Source organism: Aotus nancymaae, unplaced genomic scaffold, assembly GCF_030222135.1.
Source record: "Aotus nancymaae isolate 86718 unplaced genomic scaffold, 86718_ANA_hifiasm-v0.15.2.pri h1tg000062l, whole genome shotgun sequence".
NCBI lineage: Eukaryota > Metazoa > Chordata > Mammalia > Primates > Aotidae > Aotus > Aotus nancymaae.
Window position 1 is genome coordinate 34527454 of NW_026988476.1, and position 22544 is coordinate 34549997.

Here is a 22544-nt window from a genome sequence, read left to right on the forward strand (position 1 = left end):
AGATAAATGGCTGTTGGCAGGAAATTGGACGCGCTCCGAGGAAGCCGCGCGCCGCGGGGTGGGGGCGTCGTGCGGCCAGCGGGCCTCGGATGCTCCCAGCCGGGGCGGGGGCGGCGAGATGTTTTGACATCTTGGCAAAGAAAGGAACTTGATGCTTCGAAAGTGCTTTTCACAGCCGGGCTGTGTCTGCTCCAGAGCTGATTTATAAGCAGAATCTGAGCTCGCTTCTCCGCTCCCTCCCCGGTCAGCCCGGGGACGGCGCCGGAGGCGCGGGCGCGGCGGTGCCCGGCAGGATCGGGTTTATTTATTGCCTCTGGCCCGGAGCCTGGGCGGCCTAGGGACTGCACAGTTCCCTCTGCCCGAGCCCCTCCCCTCCTCTCCCCATCCCCCAAAAGCCGGCTGCTTCCCAGGGGCCTACCTTCCCCAAACCTGGTACCAGACTCTGGGCCGAGCCCTCCAGCGGTGTGGGGTGGAAGGCGGGGACGGAGGCAGAGATGGTCAGGTGCCCCATGGGGCCGAATTCCGCTCCACCTCGCACAGACCCAGTGGGGAAGGGTGGTGGTGGTGGTGGAGGTCGCCACCTCTGCCCTATGGTCGGAAAGGAGCCCGAGCTGCCAATATGAAACTCCCTAGGACCCCAGCAGCTCTGGAACCCCGTTCTTCCAGGGGCTATCCTTTCTCTCCAGAGTTTATCTATCCCCAGCTCCAGACAACCCCTTACTCCAAGGACCCAGAAGCCCTTTCCCTTTAGAATAAATTAAGGAATCTTCAGCTTCTACTAGATCCCAAGAGAAGAAAAATTTCAGAGATCATGTCCCTGGGAAGAGCCATGGCCCTCAGCCAGGTGATGGGCACAGGGCTGGGTGCAGGTCTATCACAGTGCCCTGGCTTCACATCTAAAGAGTCCGGATGGCCACAGGGTAGAGCAGAGACATGTGTTCGGCCCCCTTAATGGGTAGCTTGCGGCTGGCATAGTGGTGCACAATTTCAGGGACGCTGCTGAAGGGCGGGCTGTTCTGGCCTAGCACATATTTGTGTTCCTTGGTCCGGGACAGCTTCATGTGCATGAAGCCCTGGCTGCTCCTGGGAAAGAGGAGAGGAGACCTTGGTGAGTGGGGGCTCTTCTCAGTCCCCCAACCAGCCATCCAGTAACCCTCCCCAACCCTACCGCAAATGTGGTGGTTCCAAAGCCAGTTGAGAATTGAGAGATTAGGGAAGGTGGAGGTCAATCCAGAAAGCAGGGGTGGTGGTGGTGGTAGTGTGAGTAGGTAGCATTGGGCATTGGCTTTGTGGTAAGAGCACAAGATGTGCCAAGAATGTGTGTATACTCAGTATTCCATGTGTGTGCAGGTGGAAACTCAGTGACCAGCACCACCCCCAACCCCTGCTGGCCAACCCGATCCAGGCACCCTGGCCCTCCAGCCTCTGTGGTCAGGGCCAGTTTAACTTTACCCTTCGTGAGCTGTAGGGTAGGACACCTGTGAGGGGCTCCTGATGACTCCTGTGGAATAAAATATGCCCCTGGCAGGAGGGTCGGTGGACAGATATGACAACAAAGCTAGCCTTGGTTGGGGTTCTCCCTTCTAAAGACTAGGAGGAAGGGGAAGCTGGTCTGGAAGTCCCCACAAAATCTGGGGATGCTCAGCTGCCTCCTCCTGGGGATATCCCTTCACTCTCTTGCTCTCTGGGTCTTGGACCAAGCCCCAGCTCATCTATCAGGCCCTTCAGCCTGCAATGACTTCATACCCTTGCTCAGAGGGGACATGCTCCTGCATCTCCCATCTCCCTACCAGGCCCAATAAATCAGTATTAGTGCCTGGCCCTGCCCTCAAGACAAGGACCCCAATACTCAGAACTCTGGCTAACTCCTAAATATCCAGGCACCCTTGGCCCATGAGAAGGAATCGGGGAGAGACCTCTACCAAGAACATTTAGGTCTAAACTACCACAGGATTGGTCAGTCAGGCCTCAGGTCTGAAGCCCATGCACAGGCAAGGAATGTTTTGGGAAGCCCTGAAGCCTAAGTGTTGTATACTGCTGATCAGAGCCTACTTGGGGACAAGGATAGGGCTTAGAGGTTAGTGTGAAAAGTAGAACCAGTGAGGGGGCCGCCTCCATCCTGAGGCCCACCCCCTAGAGAGGTGAGGCTGGCAATCCTCAGCACTCACCTCCCCTGGCCTGGGTACAAAGGCTTTGCCTGGACCCATTTCACCAGGCCCACAAATGAGAAATCAGAGTGGGGAGGCTGAAGAGAGGTGAGATGGGAGGAAAAAAACCAGACCCCCAATTCCATCCCTCTGCCTCCCCTAGCAGGCTGCTGGGAAAAGGCCTGGGGCCCCAGGGCTGGGTGTCTCAGGGTGGGGTGGGGGTGGGGTGGGGGGGCATCTGTAGGTCTGAGATAACTGGGGCTGATGGTGACAGCACAGGTCCTTGAGGAAAGGAGCCAAGGGCCTGAGGCAAACAGTCCCTGTGGGTGATGGAGAAGGGAGGCAGTGTCCCTGTCAGGCCCAAGGCTGTGGGCAGCAGCATGGGCCCTGCTTTCCTTCAACTCTTCTCAGCTGGGGCTGACCCCTTCCCCTTAGTCCACCTCGGGAATCATCTCTCCTCAAAGCTGCACATTGTATCTTCTTGAAAGAGAGATCTGGCTAAGAAGGACAAGTGGTCAGAGAGCTCAGCTTCCATCTGGATAACCAACCTCCTGGGGAGGGGATGGCTGTGCTTTCCCACCTCCTGGGACAAAGTCCCAAGGGTCCATCAGGACACAGCAAAGCCCTTGCCAGACCCTCAGGGGACTGGGGTTAGGACCAGCTGGGCTGCAGGACCAGGCCGGCAAGGCTTTTGGAGGAAGTTGTTTAATTACCAGTGAAAGCTCCTCCATTAGAGAGAAAAGAGAAACCGTAATTCTATTTCAGAGAAGCTATTTATATGCAAACAAGGCTCTGGCAGACAGATGCAGAGCCAGGACAGCCAGGGGCAGGAGCGGGTCTCCAGGCCTCCAAGCCTGCCTTGCCATTTTACCTCCCAGGCTAAGGCAGGCCCGAAGGGCTCCACTCTGGAAGCCAAACCCCTGGCATCTCTCCTTACCTTGGCCAGTACCAAACAATATGGCACTGGTGGACCCCTGGAATACCATGGTTTGTGGAGTCAGAGCTGGGTTCAAATCCTGTTTTGGAGACTTTATTACCTGGTGGCCTTGGGCAAGTAACAAACCTCTTTGAATTTATTTTCTGTCTCTAAAAAGGAGATCTATCTTGCAGGGGAATAGTCGGTTTAGAAATGGTATATAGGCTACTTGGTATGCTCCATGAACTTTAACTATAATTTTTAAAGCAATACACATTTCTGAGGTTATGTAAATCAAATTTTTGACAAAAACTTTTCTGGAAAATGCTCCTTTGACTTTGTAATTCAAAGACTCCTAGGGTATGACAGCTGGAAAAAAGCAGTATCTACCAACTCATTTGGCAAAGGTAGAAACCAAGGCTTGGAGATATTGATTTCCCTAGGATCACATAGCTAGTTTATCAAATCCAAGAATAGAACTCAGGTTACCTGACTATAGTCTGGCACTTTGGCACTTTTCTTTTCTTTTCTTTTTTTTTGAGACAGAGTCTTGCTCTGTCACTCAGGCTGGAGTGTAATGGCACGCTCTCCACTCACTGCAACCTCCGCCTCCTGGGTTCAAGCGATTCTCCTGTCTCAGCCTCCTGAATAGCTGGGATTACAGGTGCTCACCACCAAGCCCAGCTAATTTTTGTATTTTTGGTAGAGACGGATGTTTCACCATTTTGGTCAGGCTGGTCTTGAACTCTTGACCTCAGGTGATCCATCTGCCTCAGCCTCCCAAAGTGCTGGGATTACAGGTGTAAGCCACCACGCCCACCACTTTTTCTGTTATCTTTTAGTGAAGTTAAATAATTATCCACCAAATATGTCTGGTTTAGTAGCTCCAAATTTCCATAGATTGGCTTTGTTTGAATACTTGTACTTTGATGGCCGTAGAAAGTGATGCAGGTGTCCTACTAGTGATGGCAGGAGGCAAATGAACTTACCACCCCAATGGCTTCCTAACATGGGGTGCAGGGTCTATCAGGCAGAACTCCTGGTTGTCCAGGGCAGGGCAGGCCATGCTACCAGGGAGTCTGGGAGGCTGATTGACTGCTCCTGGGAGGAAAGCTGATGGGAAGGGAGGGCCCTGTCTCCCCTACCTCTTCCAGGACCCAAAAGCTGAGACACCCCCATCCCCAAACACACACACACATTCACTTCCTCAGAGTAAACAGGAATAGCTGTGTCCACTGCCCTGCCCTCCTTCCAGGACTCAGCCCCCCATCTTACCCTACAGACTCCCTCAGGCAAAGCTCCTATCTCCTTGTCTATGCTTCTAGAACATCTTGGGCTTCCATTAATAATGATGACAGTGATAATTTTATTGAGCCCTCAGCATTATCCTAAGCACTTCCCATGCATTATTTCATCTAATCTTTCCCTATATTATCCCCCATCTACTTCATTAGTAAGGAAACTGAGGCCTAGAAAGGTTAAGGGGGCCCCGGCCATATAGCTAGAACAGAACCCTTCTGAGCTGGACACTGTGGATCAACTATTTCTCCCAATGGACTCTGAGCTCCTTGAGAGCAGGGGCTGAGTCTCAGATCACCAGTGCCTGGGGATTGTTTATGGGAGATGGGGACCTCCCCAGCTTGGCTGGGCATGAGGGGAATACTGGAGTCCCCTTCCACCCTGCTGGCTGTCCCTGAACCCACAACTGTCCCCACTCACTTGAGGGAGAGGGAGAAGTCATTCTTGCTGGTCTCACTGTTTCGCACCAGGTAGCTGGCCTCTTTGCATAGCCGGAGCAGGTTCTCGGCGTCGGTTCGGCTGATGGCCCCATGATACCAGCTGAGGATAAGAGAGAGGAAGGGGGGCATCTCTGCTGGGTCCCTCGCCGTCCAGGCCCACCCATTGTGGGTGTCCCCTGAGGGACGCCAGTGCCAGGAGGGAAGGAGCAGGGAGGGAGTCCCCAGCTGGACACAGACACTCACACCTGGTTTTCCAGAGGCAGTGCTGGATCTGTCCACTCCCCCAGGGGGCTGCTGGGCTCCACGCTTAGGGGCTTGGCTGACTTGGGGTTCCCTGCAGAGAGTCGGGGAGGTAGCCGCCCCTTCTCCTCCTGGCCAGGTGACAGGCAGTTCTTCTCCGATCCTTCAAACTGGGCTGTGGGGAATATATCAGTCATGCACTCTGAGGACCCTAAAGCTCCTCAGAGGTCCCTATTGAATAGCCAGTGCCCAACTTCCTCCAGCCCCAAAAAGGATCAAAGGAATGTCCTAGGAGAGCAGCTCATGCTCAAGGGCCTGAATGGCTCTGGGGACATAACCCTGGGTCCATCCCTTGGTGGGGGTGGGCCCAGCCTTCTGTGCCACATGGAGCCTCAAAGTCCCCACACTGTGAGGAGATGGCAGAGGAGCAACCCCAGTAACCATGCAAGCTTCTCCCTCCAGAGCAGCTGACTGCCTTCCCCCAGTCCATCCTTTCAGGGTGGCTTCAGCGCTGATAATATTGTTTCTTTCTCCTCCTCAGAGTTCATTACTGTTCTCCAAATCACCCTGCCAAGCCATTCTGTAGAAATGACTTATTGATCTGAGAACAATTATCTGATTCCCCTTGGTGCCATCCTGACAGGCTAATCCCGCCCAAAGCTGCCAGCCAGCCAGCCCCTCCCCCACCCTCAACATTGCTGCCCACTGGCTCCCCTCCCCAACCCACAGAGGCCCAGAGGTGGTAGCCCTGCCCTCCCAGACCAGGGAAGCCTGACAGCTGAGCCTACATAAGGGAAGGCTGAGCCCCCGCAGGTCCCACGGCCACAGGCACACATGCATGCACATGCACGTATGTGACAAACACCCTCCTTCATCTTGTATTTAAAAATACAACATTCAGGCACCAATGTACATACAAATGCTCATGCCTGTGTACACACACACTTGGGTGCCCATTCTGGGCAGAACTGAACATAGAGGAAGAATTAAGTGCCTTCTTTCTCCTCATTTGGGCTCTTTTTCTCTCCTTGTAGCACTTTCAAACCTTACTGTCTTTCAGTCACCAGAGGCAATGGTCAGATCACCTCCTTTGTGCCAAGGAGTTCCACACTTCCTGTGCCTGTCCCACCCCCACCTCAGGAGTATTCGCATTGCTAAAGGATCGGTCAAGCAAAGCTCTCCCCAAAGTGAATTTAAAATGGTAGACTTTTGCAGCATGGTGAGGAACACATTAGAAAGGGGCCATCATAGGAGACATCGTCCCCACAGCTGTGAGGAAGGGAGGAATGTTCATTTTGTCTTTTCCTTCTTCTTCCCAAATGAGATTTTTCCTGGGGTCTCCAAACCCTGCCCCACCTGTCAGCTCCTCCAACCCAACCTGAAGAGCTTGGAGGGTTGAGGACATGTCACCCTGGCCAGAAGTCCCCCAGGACCCACCGCTGCTGTCCTCCAGGCTGGGCTCTGGGAGGGGCGAGGATGGATCGGAGATGTCCCTGTCCCCGTCAGGCAGGGAGGGGCTGCTATCCAGCTGTCCCACAGGTGGAGGCCAAGGTAGGTCTTTGATGACCTTAATGTCAACTGGAGCCAGCAGCAGAAGTGAGAAGAGAGACAGACAGTGACAGAGACAGAGACAGAAAGAGGCAGAGGTTGAGACACCAAAACCCAGAGCCAGGACACAGGACAGCCTAGAAAGGAGGAGGGGCAGAGGCAGAGGCTTTTGGGAAGGGACTCAAGGGCTGGGTGGAGCCAATATTGACCACACCAGGCTGGCAGGGTCAGAGGGTGGGAGGCTCGGGTGACAAGCAGCAGGATGCAGGGTCTTGCTCTGCCAGCCCATGGGTCCCCTTCATTTGACCTCTCACAAGCCTCCAGGGCCCAAAGGTACCAGGAACAGAGGAAATGCAGGACTAAGAGTCACCAGTACCTCCCAGCACCCTGCCTGGGTTTCCACAGCCTCCTGGCACCCACAGCCTTGCCTCCCTTTCTCTTTTTCCCCACAGCCTGGGAACTCACAGGCAGCAAGAATGAGCCAACCTCACCTCAGGTTGTCAGAATTACTCAGACTTGGGGGCAGATGTTTTAGTGAAATTTAATCCCCCCATCTTGAGAAGAGTGATGCCACTGGCGGCTGCTGGACTGCTAACGAGGTTTCCTAATGGCGAGCATAGATTTTCCCATTAAGCAATCCAAACAATATTGATTCTCCAAAGAGACTTCTGGAGATAAATGGCCTATCCTCGATAGTATACACTTTACAGGAAAAATACTAGAATCCTGTGGTTTCCCAGTCTGGCTGCTACGGTGGGGAGGGCAGAAGAGGGCTGGGTCCAGCTTCAAGATAAGCCCCTTGCCCAAGCAGGGCAGAGAGGCATATGGGGGCAGGAGTGAAGTCGAATGGCATTTGAGCCCTTTGTGTTCTCCTTGACTCAAGGACCCAGGAGCAAAAGCCCTCTCTCTACTCCAGGCTCCTTCTCCACCCACCTCAGACCGCTAACATGCACTTTTCCAAGGTAGACTTGGACTTGAGATGGACAACAGTGTGGCGGGAACAGAAGAAACCTGATCTTCATTTGACAATTAAGGAATTTCTCATAGCCTCACTCTGCTCCTCAGAAATCTCCTTGGGGCCAGATACCCCTGGTCTGGCAGGGCCCTACCACTGGGAGGGAGAGCCCTAGAATTCAGGTTACACCCATAGCTGTTTTCATTGTTTGAAGTAAGTGCCTTCTTTTGTTAAATGTTAAGTATTTTAACACATGCCACGAGTTTCATAAGTCTGTTTTGGAATTTCTTTATTTTTAAATATACCCAGTTCCCAAAAGATAGAAGTAGTCTAAGCCTTTTAGCTTCCAAGAGGTGGTGATGTAGGGAAATGCCTTCATCCTTCTTCTGCAGCCACTCCTTGACCCTGCACACAGCACTGTGTCCACACTGCCAAGCCCACCCTCTGTGGTACAGAACTCAACTACATTTCCCTTGAGTCCTGATCCTGGGCCTCCCTGGGCTCCTGGAGTCCATTCCTTTCATTCTCCTGAGCATGGAAAGCTGCTCAGAAGCCCCAGCTGACCTGCCCTCTCCACCAGAACTCACCTGCAAAGGCTTTGGAAATCCGCTCCTTCTTCCACTCCCAGGGCTGGTCGTACTCCTCCGGGGGCCTCTCATCATCCTCTGGCAGGCGAGACTCCCGGGGCCAGGGGGCCCCCTCACCCTCCGGGGTGGCCCCATCCTCCTCTGGCTCATATGGTGTGTCATACAGAGGCAAGGGCTGAGCTGCTGTCTCCTTGGAGCCCCGGATCTCTGCCAGGGCAGGACAGGAAGGGAGAGGTGAGGGCTCAGCCCGCGCTGTCTGGCTCCCCTCCTCCCGCAGTGCTTCTCAGCAACAAACCAGGCCTCCTTCAGAGGAGGCACCCTGGCTCTAGGGGGGAGCTCAGCAGCCACGCACCCTGGGTTCCTCACCCTCAAAACACTTCTGGCTCTCTAAAAGTAAGGGACCCTGAGATTCAGATGTTTCAGGATTTAAAAGAAAGAAAAAAAAAAAGTAAGTGACCTGAAGAAGGCAGGTGGGCACCAAAGCGAAAGATAGGAAAAGGATCCTACGATAGCCAGCAAGGCCTGGGTGGCTAAAGTTTATGAGTTTAGGAAAGTGAGGCATGATCCTGCCCTTGTCCACCTCCTCCCTGCTGCCAAGTTCCATTTGTTTCCTTCTGTCTCAAATGATGTCTTTTTTTTTTTTTTTTTGAGACAGAGTCTCGCTCTGTTGCCCAGGCTGGAGTGCAATGGCACAATCTCAGCTCACTGCAACCACAGCCTCCCGGTTTCAAGCAATTCTCCCACCTTAGCCTCCCAAGTAGCTGGGATTACAGGCACCTGCCATCATACCTGGCTAATTTTTGTATTTTTGTAGAGATAGGGTTTCACCATGTTGGCCAGACTGGTCTTGAACTCCTGACCTCAGGTGATCCACCTGTCTCGGCCTCCCAAAGTGCTGGGATTACAGGCATGAGCCACGGCGCCCGGCCCACAAAAGATATTTCACAATCACAGAATTCTTCTTTGCTGCCCAGACACTGTGGACCACCCCCTCCTTGAAACTTTCCCTTTGCCAAGTCACATTCATCGTCATAAAGACCTTTCACTTTGACATTCCGTGGTTTCAAACTCATCACCTTCTCCAAAGCTAATTGGTTCTCTTTTTGGGATCACTGACCCAGCCCTCACTATTATCTTGTCCTTCCTGACTATCTTGAATGCTAATATCTGACCTTCAGTTGTGTGGCCTCCTGTGCCACTTCAGGTCACACAAGTCACAGCTGCTTCTCCAAAATGACTGTTGGAAAGGCAGTGATCATCCTCCTCAAGGACCTGGCAAAGACTTTCTTTCTGATCACCCCCATTTGGCCTCTCCCTAGATCCTCTCTTGGCCTCTGTTCCCCAAGACTGGGTCTTATGCATTTCTCCCTATCCTAATTCCCTATCCTAATGCCATGACCCAGCCTCATGGCACTCACTACATCTGTATTTCCAGCCATGTGTGTCCATTGCCATAAGGACCTTCCACTTTGACATTTCATAGTTTCAAAGTTATCACCTTCTCCAAAGCTAGTGGTTCTCTTATTGGGATCATTGACCTCAGTGAAAATATGATAAAAGCTATGGAGCTACTCCCCAGAAAAATGTGCTCCTATATTTTCACGTATAATTTTAGGGCATTCATGGGCCTCCTGGGGATCCATACCCTCTGGCCTAAATGGGGTAGTCAGCTTCTCACCTTCTCCATTTCTGTCTACTACTGTTCTCCTTGGACCTGGCCCTCCTTCATTCTTCAGATCCCATCTGTTCTTTGCCAATACCTGATGACCTTCACCGTCATCTTTCTGTATGTAAATTACTGCTAGGGTGAACCTCCATTCTGCAGGTTCATGTTTCCAAGGGCGACACAGATTAATATTCCTGGGATATTCCTGACCACTCTCTGACTTTCTCACTACCTCTCCCAAGTAGGAAGAGCAGTTTATTGGGTTGGCCAGTGAATTCACACTCTCCTTCTCTTGAAGAGAAAGAGCATTCTGGTTCATGCAGTCAGTGGCCTGCTCCTGTGCTGGCATTGACCCAGAGCCCCAGGTACCAAAGGGCAGGCTCTGAGCTTGGATGGGCACAAGTTCTGGCTCTTCCTTTGCAGAGTTCCTCTACTAGGCCTACTGAGTTGTCCAAGCCTGAGTGGGCAAATTTAATTCTGTGGTGAAGTATTAAGAAGCCCGCTATAGGTCGGGGGCAGTGGGTCACGCCTGTAATCCCATCACTTTGGGAGGCCGAGGTGGGCAGATCACCTGAGGTCAGGAATTGGAGACCAGCCTGACCAAGACGGAGAAACCCTGTGTCTACTAAAAATACAAAATTAGCCGGGAGTGGTGGCACATGCCTGTAGTCCCAGCTACTCAGGAGGCTGAGGCAAGAGAATCGCTTGAACCCGGGAGGTGGAGGTTGCAGTGAGCAGAGACCGTGCCATTGCACTCCAGCTTGGACAACAAGATCGAAACTCTGTCTCAAAAAAAAAAGAAGCTCATCGTGATGACACATAAGAAGCCCATTATGGTGAACTTAAGTAATGTTATCTAATCAACTTTATCAGTAATAAAGCTGACATTTTCCTCTCCACCTATCTATTTCCTTAATCTTATTTCTCAATTATTTCCAAGCTCAGGAGAGAAAGACAGGGGTGTTAATTATTGGCCCCTTAAAACCCCAACAATTTCAACATCCTGCTAACCCAACTTTCCAACGCCTGATTCTTCCGGGCCATTCTGCACACCAAAGCCTCAGTAATCCTCTTAAAATGCCATATTCATCCTATTCCTCTCTTGCTCAAGAATTTATCATGATTCCACTGCCCATTCTGAAGCAAGTCCAGATACCTCATTCCAGCCTATGAAGCGCTGCCCTGCCCCGCTTGGAATCTCTCATTTAGGCTCCCATGCACACCCAGAACTAACATCATTTGCCCCTGAACAAACTTCCTCTCACCCTGCCTCAGGGCCGTAGCTTGGACAGACCCACCCTGTCCTCTCTGATCACTTCTATTTAATCTCTTTCCCCTGGACTGTCTCTCAGCCTCTGTTACCAAGGCCAGGTCTCACTCATTTCTCCCTAGCCTCACTCTTTGGACTACTTGCCCAGGCTCATGGCACTACTGTAGCTATATTTCTAGGCATCTTTCTCCGATTGTCATGAAGATGGTTCATTTCAAACTCATCCCCCTCCCAAGGCTAGTGGTCCTCTTTTTGGGATCCCTGACCCTCCCAGCCCTCACCACTTTCTTTTCTTTTCTATCTTGAATGCTTCTATCTGACCTCCAGTTGTGTGGCCTCCTGTACCACTTCAGATCTCACAGTTCACAGGTGTTTCTCCAAAATGACTCTGAAAGACAGTGACCATCCTCCCCAAGGACCTGGCAAAGACTTTCTCCATATTTTCTAGGGACCAAAGAATCTGTCCTTAGACTTGTGGGTCACAAAGCCTGTTCTGCAGAGTCCAGGCCTCCGGGAGCACCTCCCCTGCCCCTTTTACTCACCGGCCATCATCTTTTGGGCCTCATAGGGCTCCATGTAGCCGTCATTTTCAGGGACCTTCTCTGGGGCTCCTGAAGCTCCTGCTGAGCCTTCGCCAGTCTCCTGAACATCAAACGGGTCCGCATAGTCTTCCAGGATTGCTAGCTGTGGGAGGAGAGTGAAGAGAGTGGGCTTCAGGCAGTGGAGAGGCAACTCTGCTTCTCCCCAGATGCTCTGTCCATGGGAGCAAGAGTCCCAAGTAGGCTGCCTTAGACCCAGACCCCCAGGTACTTAAGGGCAGGCTCTGAGCTTGGATGGGGACAAACTCTGGCTCTTCCTTTGCAGGGTTCCCCCACTAGGCTGCCAACCAAGTGGTACATCTTTCTTTTCCACTAATTTTGCGCCTCTAGGCCATCTCCTAGGCTAAATGGCCAGAAGGAGGCTACTGGACCTTAGGGCCTGCCTCAAGTCAGTGTCCAAGCAGGACCAGAGCCTACACCAGGTGGCTCAACAGACAGAATTAATTCAGCGAAACAGTTACAAAGATGTTGGAAGAGTTCAAAGAGCAAGCAAAGAATAGTGAGACAACTCAGAGATTTGCATGGTCCATGCCTATGAGGGCACTTCCAGATGGTGAATGAATAAACAGCTGTTGACCATCAAAGGAAAGGCTGAGTACTCACTTTTCCAGTTCTGCTGATTGATCCGCACAACATCCCTGTCATGTGGGTGTTACTGGCCCCATTTTAAGGAGTCAGAGGCTCAGGGAAGTTAGGGAACATGTCCAGGACCGTTCTGCATGAGTGGAGGAAGCAGGTGACTGGAACCCATGCCCTTTGTGCAAGAGGCTGCCAGCCTGCCACCAGGGGGCATCTTGGCTGTCCCGGGAGAGAGAATGTTGAAGCAGGCTTTGGGGCAGCCCTGAAGTGCTGAAGTCCCCATGGCTCCTGGAGAGCAGGGACAGGGAAGGCTTCACTTTGGCCCTTCACTTCCCACGCTGCCCCTTTCTCCCACACAAGTGGCTCACGGCCACTCCTCTATGCCTGCAAACCACACACCAAAGAGGTACTTAAGGTGCTCAGGGCGGGGTGCAGCTGAGGACAATAGAACCTTTCTCTAAGCTGGGCTTGGGCTTCTCCTGGTGGGGCGCTGGCTAAGGCAGAGACCGAGCCCAGCCCACCCAAGGCTGCCAGCACCCCAGGAGCACTGCACCACTGGGTTGACAGGCGATGATGACAGGAGGTGGCTCCAGGGCCTGCAGCATGGGAAGAGGCCATTCTTGCCTTTCACTAAATCTCAGTCTAGGTTTTGGTTCTGAGCCAGATCGGGGCTGTGCGAGCCAGCTGGGGTGGAGGCCCAGGTTGGGTGGGGTGATTGGCCTGCTCTGGGTTAGGATCTAGGAATGGAGACCTCTAGCAAGGCAGAGATGAAGAAAATTACTTCTTTTGTCCATTCTTCCTGTTTTATGTGAATGGACTTAACACGTATTTACAGAGTGCTTTCAGGAATTTAACATGGTTCCTGCCCTCAGGAAGCTCACAGTCTGCAGGAAGATATGCAACAGAACAAATATTTACCATGCAGTGTGATAATAACCCATTTGCAGTCAGGGCATCTGCAGATGCCTTCTGCATGTTCCTTCAACCCCGCTATTCCCTCTGAGGCACCTCCCAATGGCTCCTATCATCTCATCTGGGGTCTTCAGGTCCCGCCTTGTTCTATTCAAGGCCTCAGCTCCTTTACCACCTCCCTTTCATCTCTGCCTGCTTGTGGGATAACCACCACCTCAGATCATCCCATCATCACCACCGGCCTATCCAGACCTGAGAGCTCTTTGTCATTTTTGTCTTTCCAGCTCCAGTAAGCACCTGGCATACAGTAGGCACTAGAAAAATATTTCTCCTTGATCATCACCTATCTCCCCTTGGAGCCCTTCACCTTTAGTCCTCCTTCCTTCAGGAAATAGAGAAAATAAATCCACTCGTCCCCACCCGCCCAAGCTGCTTCCTCCCAGGCCAACTGGCACCCACAGTGCTCCCCCTTGACCAGCGGGGCTCTGTGGTCAGCCCACCTTCAGTGATTCTGTCAGTCGGAAGCCAGCATCACACTCTTGTGGCAGCTGTTCAACAGTGTCTGAATCAACCAACACTTTATCCTTAAACCTTGCATTGGCTCTCCAGTGCTTCAGGAAAAAGTCTGGAGTTAAAGAGATTTGAAAGCTTCCACTTTCTTTCTCTCTACTCACCTTGGATCACTTTGTTACCAGAAAGCTGCATGTTCTTTCTACTTCAAAGGCTTTCCCTCTGCCTGGATAGCTTTCCCCTTCCTCCTCAAGCTAACCCTTATAGATTATTTCTTCAGAAAGCCTTTCCGTACTCCCCCCGGGCCTGCGAGGCGTCTCTGTGCTGGGCTATTATCACTCTGCATGGTAAATATTTGTTTTGTTGTATGTCTTCCTGCAGACTGTGAGCTTCCTGAGGGCAGGAACCATGTTTACTGTTAAATTCCTGAAAGCTCTCCACAAATATGTTAAATCTACTCACATAAAACAGAAAAATGGGCAAAGGAAGTAATTTTCCCTGTTTGTTCAGGAAAGAGAGGAAACACAAATCTGGATAGGGTGGGGTCCTTTGAGGGGACAGTCTTTCCAAGGGAAGCTGTGTCACCACATGCTGCTCGGCCAGCAGAGGTGCCTGGTCCAAGCCCCTTATATCCCCCCAACCCCTGCTCCTCCACTCCATAGAGCCCCTCCTGTGTCTCCTTCACCAAGCATGCAGGCAGCACCCTTCCCACCCAAGTCCTGGGCCCATGCCCAGAGCCGCGACCCCTCCCAGGCTGGCGTGGGCCTCCTCAGCTCTAGCCTGCAGTGCCCGTGGGCATCCAGGTGGCAACTCTGCGGGCCGCTCAATGGCTCCTCTGTTCCATTCCTGGCTCCACACCCAGCTCCAGGAAGCCCCGGCCCCACGCCCTGGGCTGGAGTGCCCAAAGGAGCCGCCCACAGGTCTGGGAGTTGGGAGCAGCAGCAGAGATACCAACTGGGGAGGATGGCAGGACAGGCACCCACCCTGGGCACAGAAGATCCCGGGCAAAACCCAGGCCTGCTTTCCCAGTGGCTTCTAGGTCCCCAGGATAAACTGCTCAGTGGAGGAAGCTGCCCCAATAGGCTTCCGACCCCTTTGACCTACCATAATTTTGTTTATGGTCCCTTTGCCCCACTCTGATGTGCTCACTGCTATATCCTGCATCAATCTCAAAGCCAGCAAACAGTAGGCACTCAATATATACTAATGGACACTCAACAGGCCTCCTCTCCAGACTCCATCTTCTGAAGTGACATCACCTTTCATATCCCTATTCACCCTGACCTCTAATGGCTGCAGGATCAGGCTCTCAACAGAACCCACATCTGAATAGAAATTAAAGACTCTGGCTCAAGGGCCAAAGGCAGGAATTGTCCTCAAAGGACCTTTGGGGAAGACACCTAAAAACACAGCTGGTATTTAGGCACATCCTCTGATACAGCCAGAATGCTGCTGAAATGCTGAAAGATTTCCAAACTAGTAGGTAAAGTAGCTACTAACCAGAGGATCCCCTGTCCGGCTCCTTCCTGCCACCCAGCAGGGTGCCTCCAGGACTCTGCTATTGCTGTTCTAATTGGGCAGTGCCCCTCCCAGAGCAGCTGTCATACTTTGAATCTCCTTCCTGCTCAAGCCTCTCCTGTGGTAGCTAGCAGGCCTGCCATCTGGTTCCTCTTCCACTCTGCAATTGGGCCACGTAACACATTCCTGACCCTCACCACGGGGCTCCAGGGGATGCGGATCCAGGAGGAGCAAGAGGGGCACACGTTACAGTATGTGCCCTTGCTCTGCAAAGTCCCCAAAGTCTACCACTGCCCCTTTCCTCTGCTTCTTTAGTTTACATTGAGTGTCTGGAAACCTCTTTTTATCTGCAGACCTCTGTCTTTCTATCTGTAGAAAAAGGACAGTAATAGTACCCATATCATAGGGTTGGGAAGAGGAAAATGAATTTGTAAAAGTTCTTAGCCCAGAGGCTGGCATGGAGTCAGTGCTGAATAAATGTTAGCTCTGAGGATAATCTTTTATATTCAGATATTAAGGCCTCAGAGTTCAGGTGCTTGCCCAGGGTATGCAGCTTGTCAGCAGCAGAGACAAGACAGGGACCCCAGCTTTCTGACTTGTAGTGCCTGATCACAGATTTTCCAAAAATTGGGGAAATGCAGTATATTCTCTCCTCTATTTGTAGATTTAAGATACACTTTAAATCTGAGGAGTCCTGCAGCAAAGAAATCAGTCTAATTTTGTTTAATTCTGTAATTCTCCCAAAGTATTTAACCATGGAAGCCCTTTGTCACTGAAAACTTATTAACCTGTCACAGTTTGGGAACTGTACATTACTTACCTTTCTCGAGATCAAACTTTTTATACCCATTGTTTGCTTATTGGAATGTCCTTATACTATTTTATATGAGAAATCCCTTGACATAAAACAAATGTCTTTCCCTTTTCTAATTACAAGAGCAATGCCATGTTTATAAAACAGTCAAACATTACAGACATGCAGTCCATCCTACTAACCCTTGGATGTGTCTGGTACCACTTTGGGACTGGGTAACAAGTGGTGGTCCCTAGAATTCAGGAAGTGGTAAATTCAGTATAGAACACATCCCTCATTCCTTTCCTAAGGGTCTGCTTCCTCTTGTTCATTAGCAAAGGCTTAGTGAATACCTCCTCCCTGCTAAGCACCTGGTGGTAGGTGCTGAGGGTCCAGGCATTGGGCTCACTCTACTACCTGTTGGCTGAGAAACCTTGCAAGTGTGAGTCAACATTCCTGTGCTTTGGTTTCCCCATTTATAACCTGGGGATAGTAGGAGAATCTTCTTCACAGGATTGTTTTAAGGATCAACTGGTCTAATACATGTCAGCTGCTTCAAAATGGTACCAGGCACAAAGTGGGTACTTAGTAAATGTTAGCCACTGTATTATTAAAGACAAAAAGACCAAATTTCTGAGTCTTTCTGGAGGCCCACCGTTATAGACACAAAATAAGCTCCAAGCTGTGAAGCCCTAAGACTGGGCAGCAGGCTCTGGAGGCACCCACAGGCCCACTGCATGCAGGGTTTGGGCCCAACTTTTGCTGTCACATAATATGTTGCCTCTGTGGTGAGGGCCAATGGAATGGGCAGCAGGTAACCCTCCAAGGCCTGGGCCCCAGCCAGGGCTTGCTCAGCCTAGCCAGCAGCTCGTATCCACGGTCCTCAGGGTCCCAGCTGTTCCTGGTTCCCAACAGGCAAAGTGCCAGAGCTGAGTTGTCAATGAGTCACTCACTGGCCAAGGTAAGAAGCACAGATGTCTTCCAGACACAGTTGGTGTCACAGCATAGGGTTACGGCACTGGGTAGAGTGGACAGGCCTGCCGTCCAATCCCCCCATAGCTGTAGGCCTCAGTCATCCCCAAAGCAGCCATGGCAGCACAGATAGCCAGCCTGGGCCACAGAAGCTTAAGAGGTTTAACCAGTCTACAAAAGTTCCTTCACCTGGACTCCTCCATTCTCCTCCCTCCTTTCCCGAGAATCTCCTCCTCCCTCCATCTCCATCTGCAAGATAAGCAGATGGGACCTCCAGACTCTGTGGAAGTCTTAAGAAGGAACGTTAAGGCAAACAAGTGAACAAACTCCAAAAAGGCAAGTACAAGGTGCTATGTCCCTTTCAGTGCCTAATGACATACACTTAATGAACACTGGCTAAGGGATGGGCCTATATTTATTGGCAGCCCCTACTGATCCTCCTAACCTCAGGGCAGGAATGACTCCTTCAACTTCAGATGCCCTGACTGTATCCCTCACTTTACTCTTCCTACCTCTGTCTGTTTCCTCCTTTCCAAATCTGTGCCTGGAGGATCCAAGTCCTGTGGATATCATCTATGAGGTACCTCTATGTTTTAAAGTTTTTAATATTTTGGGGCCTGTGAACCCCTATGAGAATCTAAGAGCTATACCCTTCCCCAGAAAAATAGGAAATATCTGCACACAGTTCCTGGAGATTCATGAAGCCCAGAAGCCTCTCCATGAGCTTAGAGTCCTGGTTTTAATCCAGGGTGCCTGACTGTCATCTTATCCATGTTACCTCCCCACCCAGCCCCACACACATATCTTGGCATGATGGAGGCAAAAGACACACTGCACAGATGGTCACAGGCAGCTCGGAGCTTCGTCCAATCAGGGCCCCGTTCCCATATCCATCCCCTTCCCTCATTACACCAGGTTTTTCCTGCTAAAGATCTGAGAAAAGGGAGCAAAGCAAGGGAAGGCCCAACTCTCTAGTCCCACTGCCAGAGCATGGCCTAGGGGCCAGACGAGGGCCCATTACCATGAGGAAGCTCTTCCTCTGGCCAGATGGCAAAGCCCTGCCTGCCCATTGCAGGGCGCAGCTCCTGCTGCTCCCACACCTGCCCTGCCAGGCCTGCCCAGATGGCCACCCTTGCACCCCTGCCAACTACAGCAGTAGATCCCAGGGTGGGTTGGCAGCCAGAGCCCCGCATGGGGAGAAGACTAATGGTCCTGAGCCCCCTGGGCCTCTCAGGGTACTGTCCAGGACCTGGTTCTCTCCTGCCCGCATACTAACTGGGTTTCCGCTCAATCCCTCTGGCTTGTATAGAAACACCTCCACCCATTTCATCAAATCTCATGACCCACCGCTTCTCAGAGGCCGATTCCCCCAGCCCCAGCCACTGGGCTCCAGGAGAAGGAGAGAATAGGCCAGCTCAAAGCCCATGACTGTTCCCAGGCCTCATCTTATGTCAGGAAGAGACCTCAAAGCAAGCCAAGAGGCCTAAGAGAAGGACGAACAGAAAACAGGAAGAAAGCAACCACATAGTACATAAGCACCAGCTCCACCTGGTCACAGGGGCAAGCGCTAGCTCACATCCAGGGGCAGCATCTCTTAGGTTTAGGGTAAGAGACTCAGGCACCTTGTCTGAGCTTTTCCTAGGGGAAGACTAAGACCCCAAACTCTTCCCCTAATTGGGTGGGGAGCTGCTCTCCCTAAGTGATGGGAGGCCCCAGGTCAGGGCCCATAGAGACAGCATCCCTGCCCCGGGCCAACTCTGATGGCATCCTGGGTCTTTCTCATCACACCCATTTAAAAAACCAGATTGTATGGCTCCTGGGAGAGCCTGCTAGATTTCATTCCTGTCCTTGTAGCTGACAAAGGAGTCAGACATCTCTTGGCCCCCAAGTCTGAACAGCACACAGATTACAGAGCTGACCCAAGCTGAGGCATGGAGGCCCTTGGCCAGAAGAGGCTATGAGTTTCTGCATGAAATGTGTGGGTGTAGCCCCTTCCATGGGGGTGTCTGGGAAAATCTGCCAGGGAAGCTATGACTAGGGGAGTCCCTGGCCCTCAGGCCACCGTGATAATGGACAGTCATCATTCAGGACATATTTATGCACCCTTCTTTATGTCAAACATTGTGTCAGGCACTTGGGAGACACAAGAAGACATGGTCTGTGTCCTGGAGGAGCCCATGGCTTGGTGGGCAGCCTGTTAGTTCATCCAAGCCACTGCAGAGAGGAGAAGGGCCAAAGACAGCTCAGGCCCAGGTCGCCTGTGCCAAATAGGCAGTGGTTAGAGAGGAGGAGCCTGACTGGTCAGTGGGAAGAATAGGGCCTAGCCCTCTCCTCTGCCTCACTGTCACCACCTCCATCACATCACACAATAGCAGGGGACAAGAAGAAGAGGAACACAGCCTCAGAGAAGTGCCCTTGAACCTTCCTCTGCCGAATAAGTATCCTGGCCCAGGATGGGCAGCCATGCCCCATGGCAAAAACTAGAGGAAAAATAATTTGCATTCCTGAGGCTTCTGCTCCGACCCTGACAGATCTCTCTCATCCAGGAAATCTGGCAGAACAGCGCTCTCAGCTAAAAGCCTCAATGCTGGAGCCAATGGATTCGGACAGCAACTTTGCACTCCAATCAAATAAAAATGTTCTTCTCTGCTGAGGAGAGGGGAGTAGGCCCCAGAAGTGAGCTCCTGGGGTGAGTGAAGAAGGACCACAGAGCCAAGGCAACCCACAGAGTCATCATCACAGAATTTAGGGGCCTGGGATGGCTTTCAGCTCTCACTCTGCCAGGGAGGAATAAGGCTGACAGGAGTCAGGGCAGGGCCCTGAGCCATGGTGGGTGTCCTGTTCTCCCTATCCGGGTGCCTGCAAACCCAGGAAAGGCTCCAGCCTTCCTCAGAATGGACCCGGGGAGAGGGAGGCTAGGAGGAGAGGAGAAATGGGCTCAGCTGCTTAGCCCCATGTGGGCAACAGGTCCTGAGCACTGACTATCCTCATACCTGAGAGGACAAGGGAAGGAGGGAAGAGTGGGCCTGGACCCCAGGAAGCCCCTTGGCAAGAGCTGTAAGCTGCCTGTCTTGGCCTCCTGAGAACAACAGCCCATCCAGCGCCAGTCCCACTGGGTAGGGCAAAGGCCAGCTCGTGCTGTGTCCACAAGGAGAAACCCGTCTTCACCTCCTTTCTGGGGCTTCAGCACCTGCAAGGATGCTAAGGCTGGAGAAAGGGGAGGAGGAAGAGGAGGAGGAGGCAGAGAGGCAGCAGGAGGGTAGAGCTTTGTGCTGGCTGTGCCCTGGGGGAAGGGTCAGGGATCAAAGGGCAGTGAGCTGTTGCTTCCAGAGGGGCAGAAAGGCCATCAACCAGTGGGGGTTGGGAGGTGCACCTCAATTCCCGCTAGAAAAAGGCTCAAGGATCAGGCTGGAGGGGGCTGCGAAGTGGAGAGCCAGACCGGGAGGGGGAGGGTCCCCAGTCCTGGGGCCATTACAGGAGATGGGGCAGAAGGGCACAGTTTGGGGCTTCCGTCTCAGATTAGTCAGCTGAGAATCTGAACAAAGGTGGGTGAAGGCTCGGAGCCCCGGGGTCAGGGGCTCGCGTCTGCCAGGAGTTGAGACACCAAAGGGCCCTGGCCAGGCCATCTTTCTCCCTCTCGCAACCTCCAGACCCCTGACCGCCACCCCTCCTCGACACCCCGGCCCGGCGCTGCACTCACCCTGTCGCCGCTGGCGGGGGGTCCAGAGATCCGCTCATCAGCAGGGGGCGCCGGGGGCCCAGGGGTCTCGACCCGAATAAGGCGGTGTGGGGGAGAGCCGTGGCGCGGGGGCGGCGTGGGGCCGGGGGTGGCGGGGGCGGCGAGGGCGGCGGAACCGGACGACCCCCCGGAGTAGGGGTCTTCGAAGTCGCGCTCCCGCTGCAGCCTGTAGGCGGCCAGGATGTCTGGGGGCGGCGCGGGGGGTGCGGCCGGAGAAGGGGCAGGGGGGCGGTAGTCAGGCTCCGGGGGCGCCGGCTTGCTGCCCCCTCCGCCGCCGAGCCCCCCGCGGAAGCCCAGGTGCTCCCGGAGCCACTTGGCTACTCCGCCGCTGCCACCCCCTCCCGGGCCTGCTCCCGCACCCCCGGCGCCCCGGCGGGACCCCCCTGGGCCGCCCCCAGCGCTCCCCTGCGTCCGTGGCCCCGGGCGGGAGCCCGCCGGAGGAGCTCCGCTCAGTAACATGGGGCCTGCCAGACTGAGCGAGGGGAGCGCGGCGGCGGGTGGGGGGCGGGGGTGGGGAGGGGGGCGGGGCTCCGCCGGGCGGGGAGGGGGCGGGGCGCGTCAGTAACAAGGGAGAGGCGGGGCTCCGCTCCCTAACGGGGTCTCCCTCCTCCCGCAGCTGAGGAGAAGAGCGGGCGAGGGCTTCCAGCCTGTGTGGAACAGCCAGAAGTAAAGTGGGCGGCCCAGGGGCAGAGGATGCGACTCCTAGACTGAGATTGAATCCTCCACGTGTCGCCACGCGGTCCCCTGTGGGCGCGCACACATCCCCATCTGTTCTTTTCCCCAGCTTCCAGCTCCAACAAGACGCAGAGAGGGGAGCCCCTAGACTCCTGGCTCTAGGGCGCCTTCCGCCTCTCCCCTTCCTTCTCTCAGGATCTTGCAACTGGGAAACTATAATCTAGGAGGAAAATCTAGGAGGGCAAGAAAAGGGGCTGTTCTGTAAGACCTGTTTGTAAGCCTCCTTCTCCCGTGCAACCTTGGGAACCCCACAACCTCCTCCCATCCAACCGTACGCACTGCACATACCCGAACCTAGTTACTTCCCAATCCAGGCAAACACATCTCACATCACATACAAACAACTCCCTAGAGACGCCTACTTCTCTCGTGTCGTTTCCACACACGCCCTTCTCCCAGGTAAACAGCTTTCGCTCAAACACCACCCCCACCCCCCACGGGAGCACCTGCTCGCAGCGGGCCCACCCGGCCCTGACGGTAGCATGCGCACGCACGCAGAAATCCCTTCCAGCCGCATCCCGGGCTTCATTGTCAATTAGATGAGTGACAAAATGGAAACAGACAAGTCAATAAATCAAGTCTAGAAACAGTCCCAGTGTTGTCTATCACAAACTCCTTATCCTCCCGAGGCTAGGATGCTCAAGTGCTAGGCATTTTTGTCTCAGAAATAAAGCCAGTTCCTCCCCCATAAATGCTGTAGCCCTGAAGCCAACACCATTTGCTTTTGGCTCTGTTGGGAAATTAGCTGCCTTACCTCACCTTACCCCACCGCCTTACCCCCGCTGCTTCAGTGTCTCGGCACTCTTAGGCTTATGTCTGTCCTTGAGACGGACCCTCTCACTCTGTCGCTGGAGTACAGTGGGGCAATCTTGGCTCACAACAACCTCCACCCCCTCCCCAACCCTCCCTCCCCCCGCCTCCGATCCCGTCACAGCCTCCCAAGTAGCTGTGATTACAAACGTGCACCACCATGCCTGGTTAATTTTTTTGTATTTTTAGTAGATATGGAGTTTCACCATATTGGCCAGGCTGGTCTTGAACTCCCGGCTTCAAGTGATTCATCCGCCTCGGCCTTCCAAAGTGCTGGGATTACAGGTGTGAGCCATGGCACCGGGCATA

The 22544-nt window shown here is 53.2% G+C and overlaps 1 protein-coding gene across 3 annotated transcripts; it reads right to left on the reverse strand.

Annotated features, from left to right (window-relative positions):
* Nucleotides 1–163: 163 nt before the first annotated feature.
* On the reverse strand, nucleotides 164–22240 carry SHF (Src homology 2 domain containing F). Of its 3 annotated transcripts, none has more exons than XM_064366009.1 (7): nucleotides 20652–21164; nucleotides 11611–11752; nucleotides 8133–8339; nucleotides 6480–6620; nucleotides 5046–5217; nucleotides 4783–4902; nucleotides 164–1083 (listed from the first exon to the last, which is right to left on the reverse strand). In XM_064366009.1, the coding sequence occupies exons 1-7, from the start codon at nucleotides 21147–21149 to the stop codon at nucleotides 897–899; spliced, it is 1467 nt and encodes a 488-aa protein (XP_064222079.1). In that variant the 5' UTR covers nucleotides 21150–21164; the 3' UTR covers nucleotides 164–896. The 3 variants fall into 3 exon arrangements, with proteins under 3 accessions (XP_064222079.1, XP_021528811.2, XP_064222080.1); XM_064366010.1 differs by lacking the exon at nucleotides 20652–21164 and adding an exon at nucleotides 22180–22240 and having other exon boundaries at nucleotides 293–1083; XM_021673136.2 differs by lacking the exon at nucleotides 6480–6620.
* Nucleotides 22241–22544: the final 304 nt, after the last annotated feature.

Coding starts and splice junctions, on each gene's coding strand:
- SHF (XM_064366009.1), bottom strand. CDS start 21,149: ATGTTACTGAGCGGAGCTCCTCCGGCGGGCTCCCGCCCGGGGCCACGG. Junction 8,340..11,610: donor GGCCCAAAAGATGATGGCCG/GTGAGTAAAAGG, acceptor CTGCCCTGGCAG/AGATCCGGGGCTCCAAGGAG. Junction 1,084..4,782: donor GACTTCTCCCTCTCCCTCAA/GTGAGTGGGGAC, acceptor CCTCTTTCCCAG/GAGCAGCCAGGGCTTCATGC.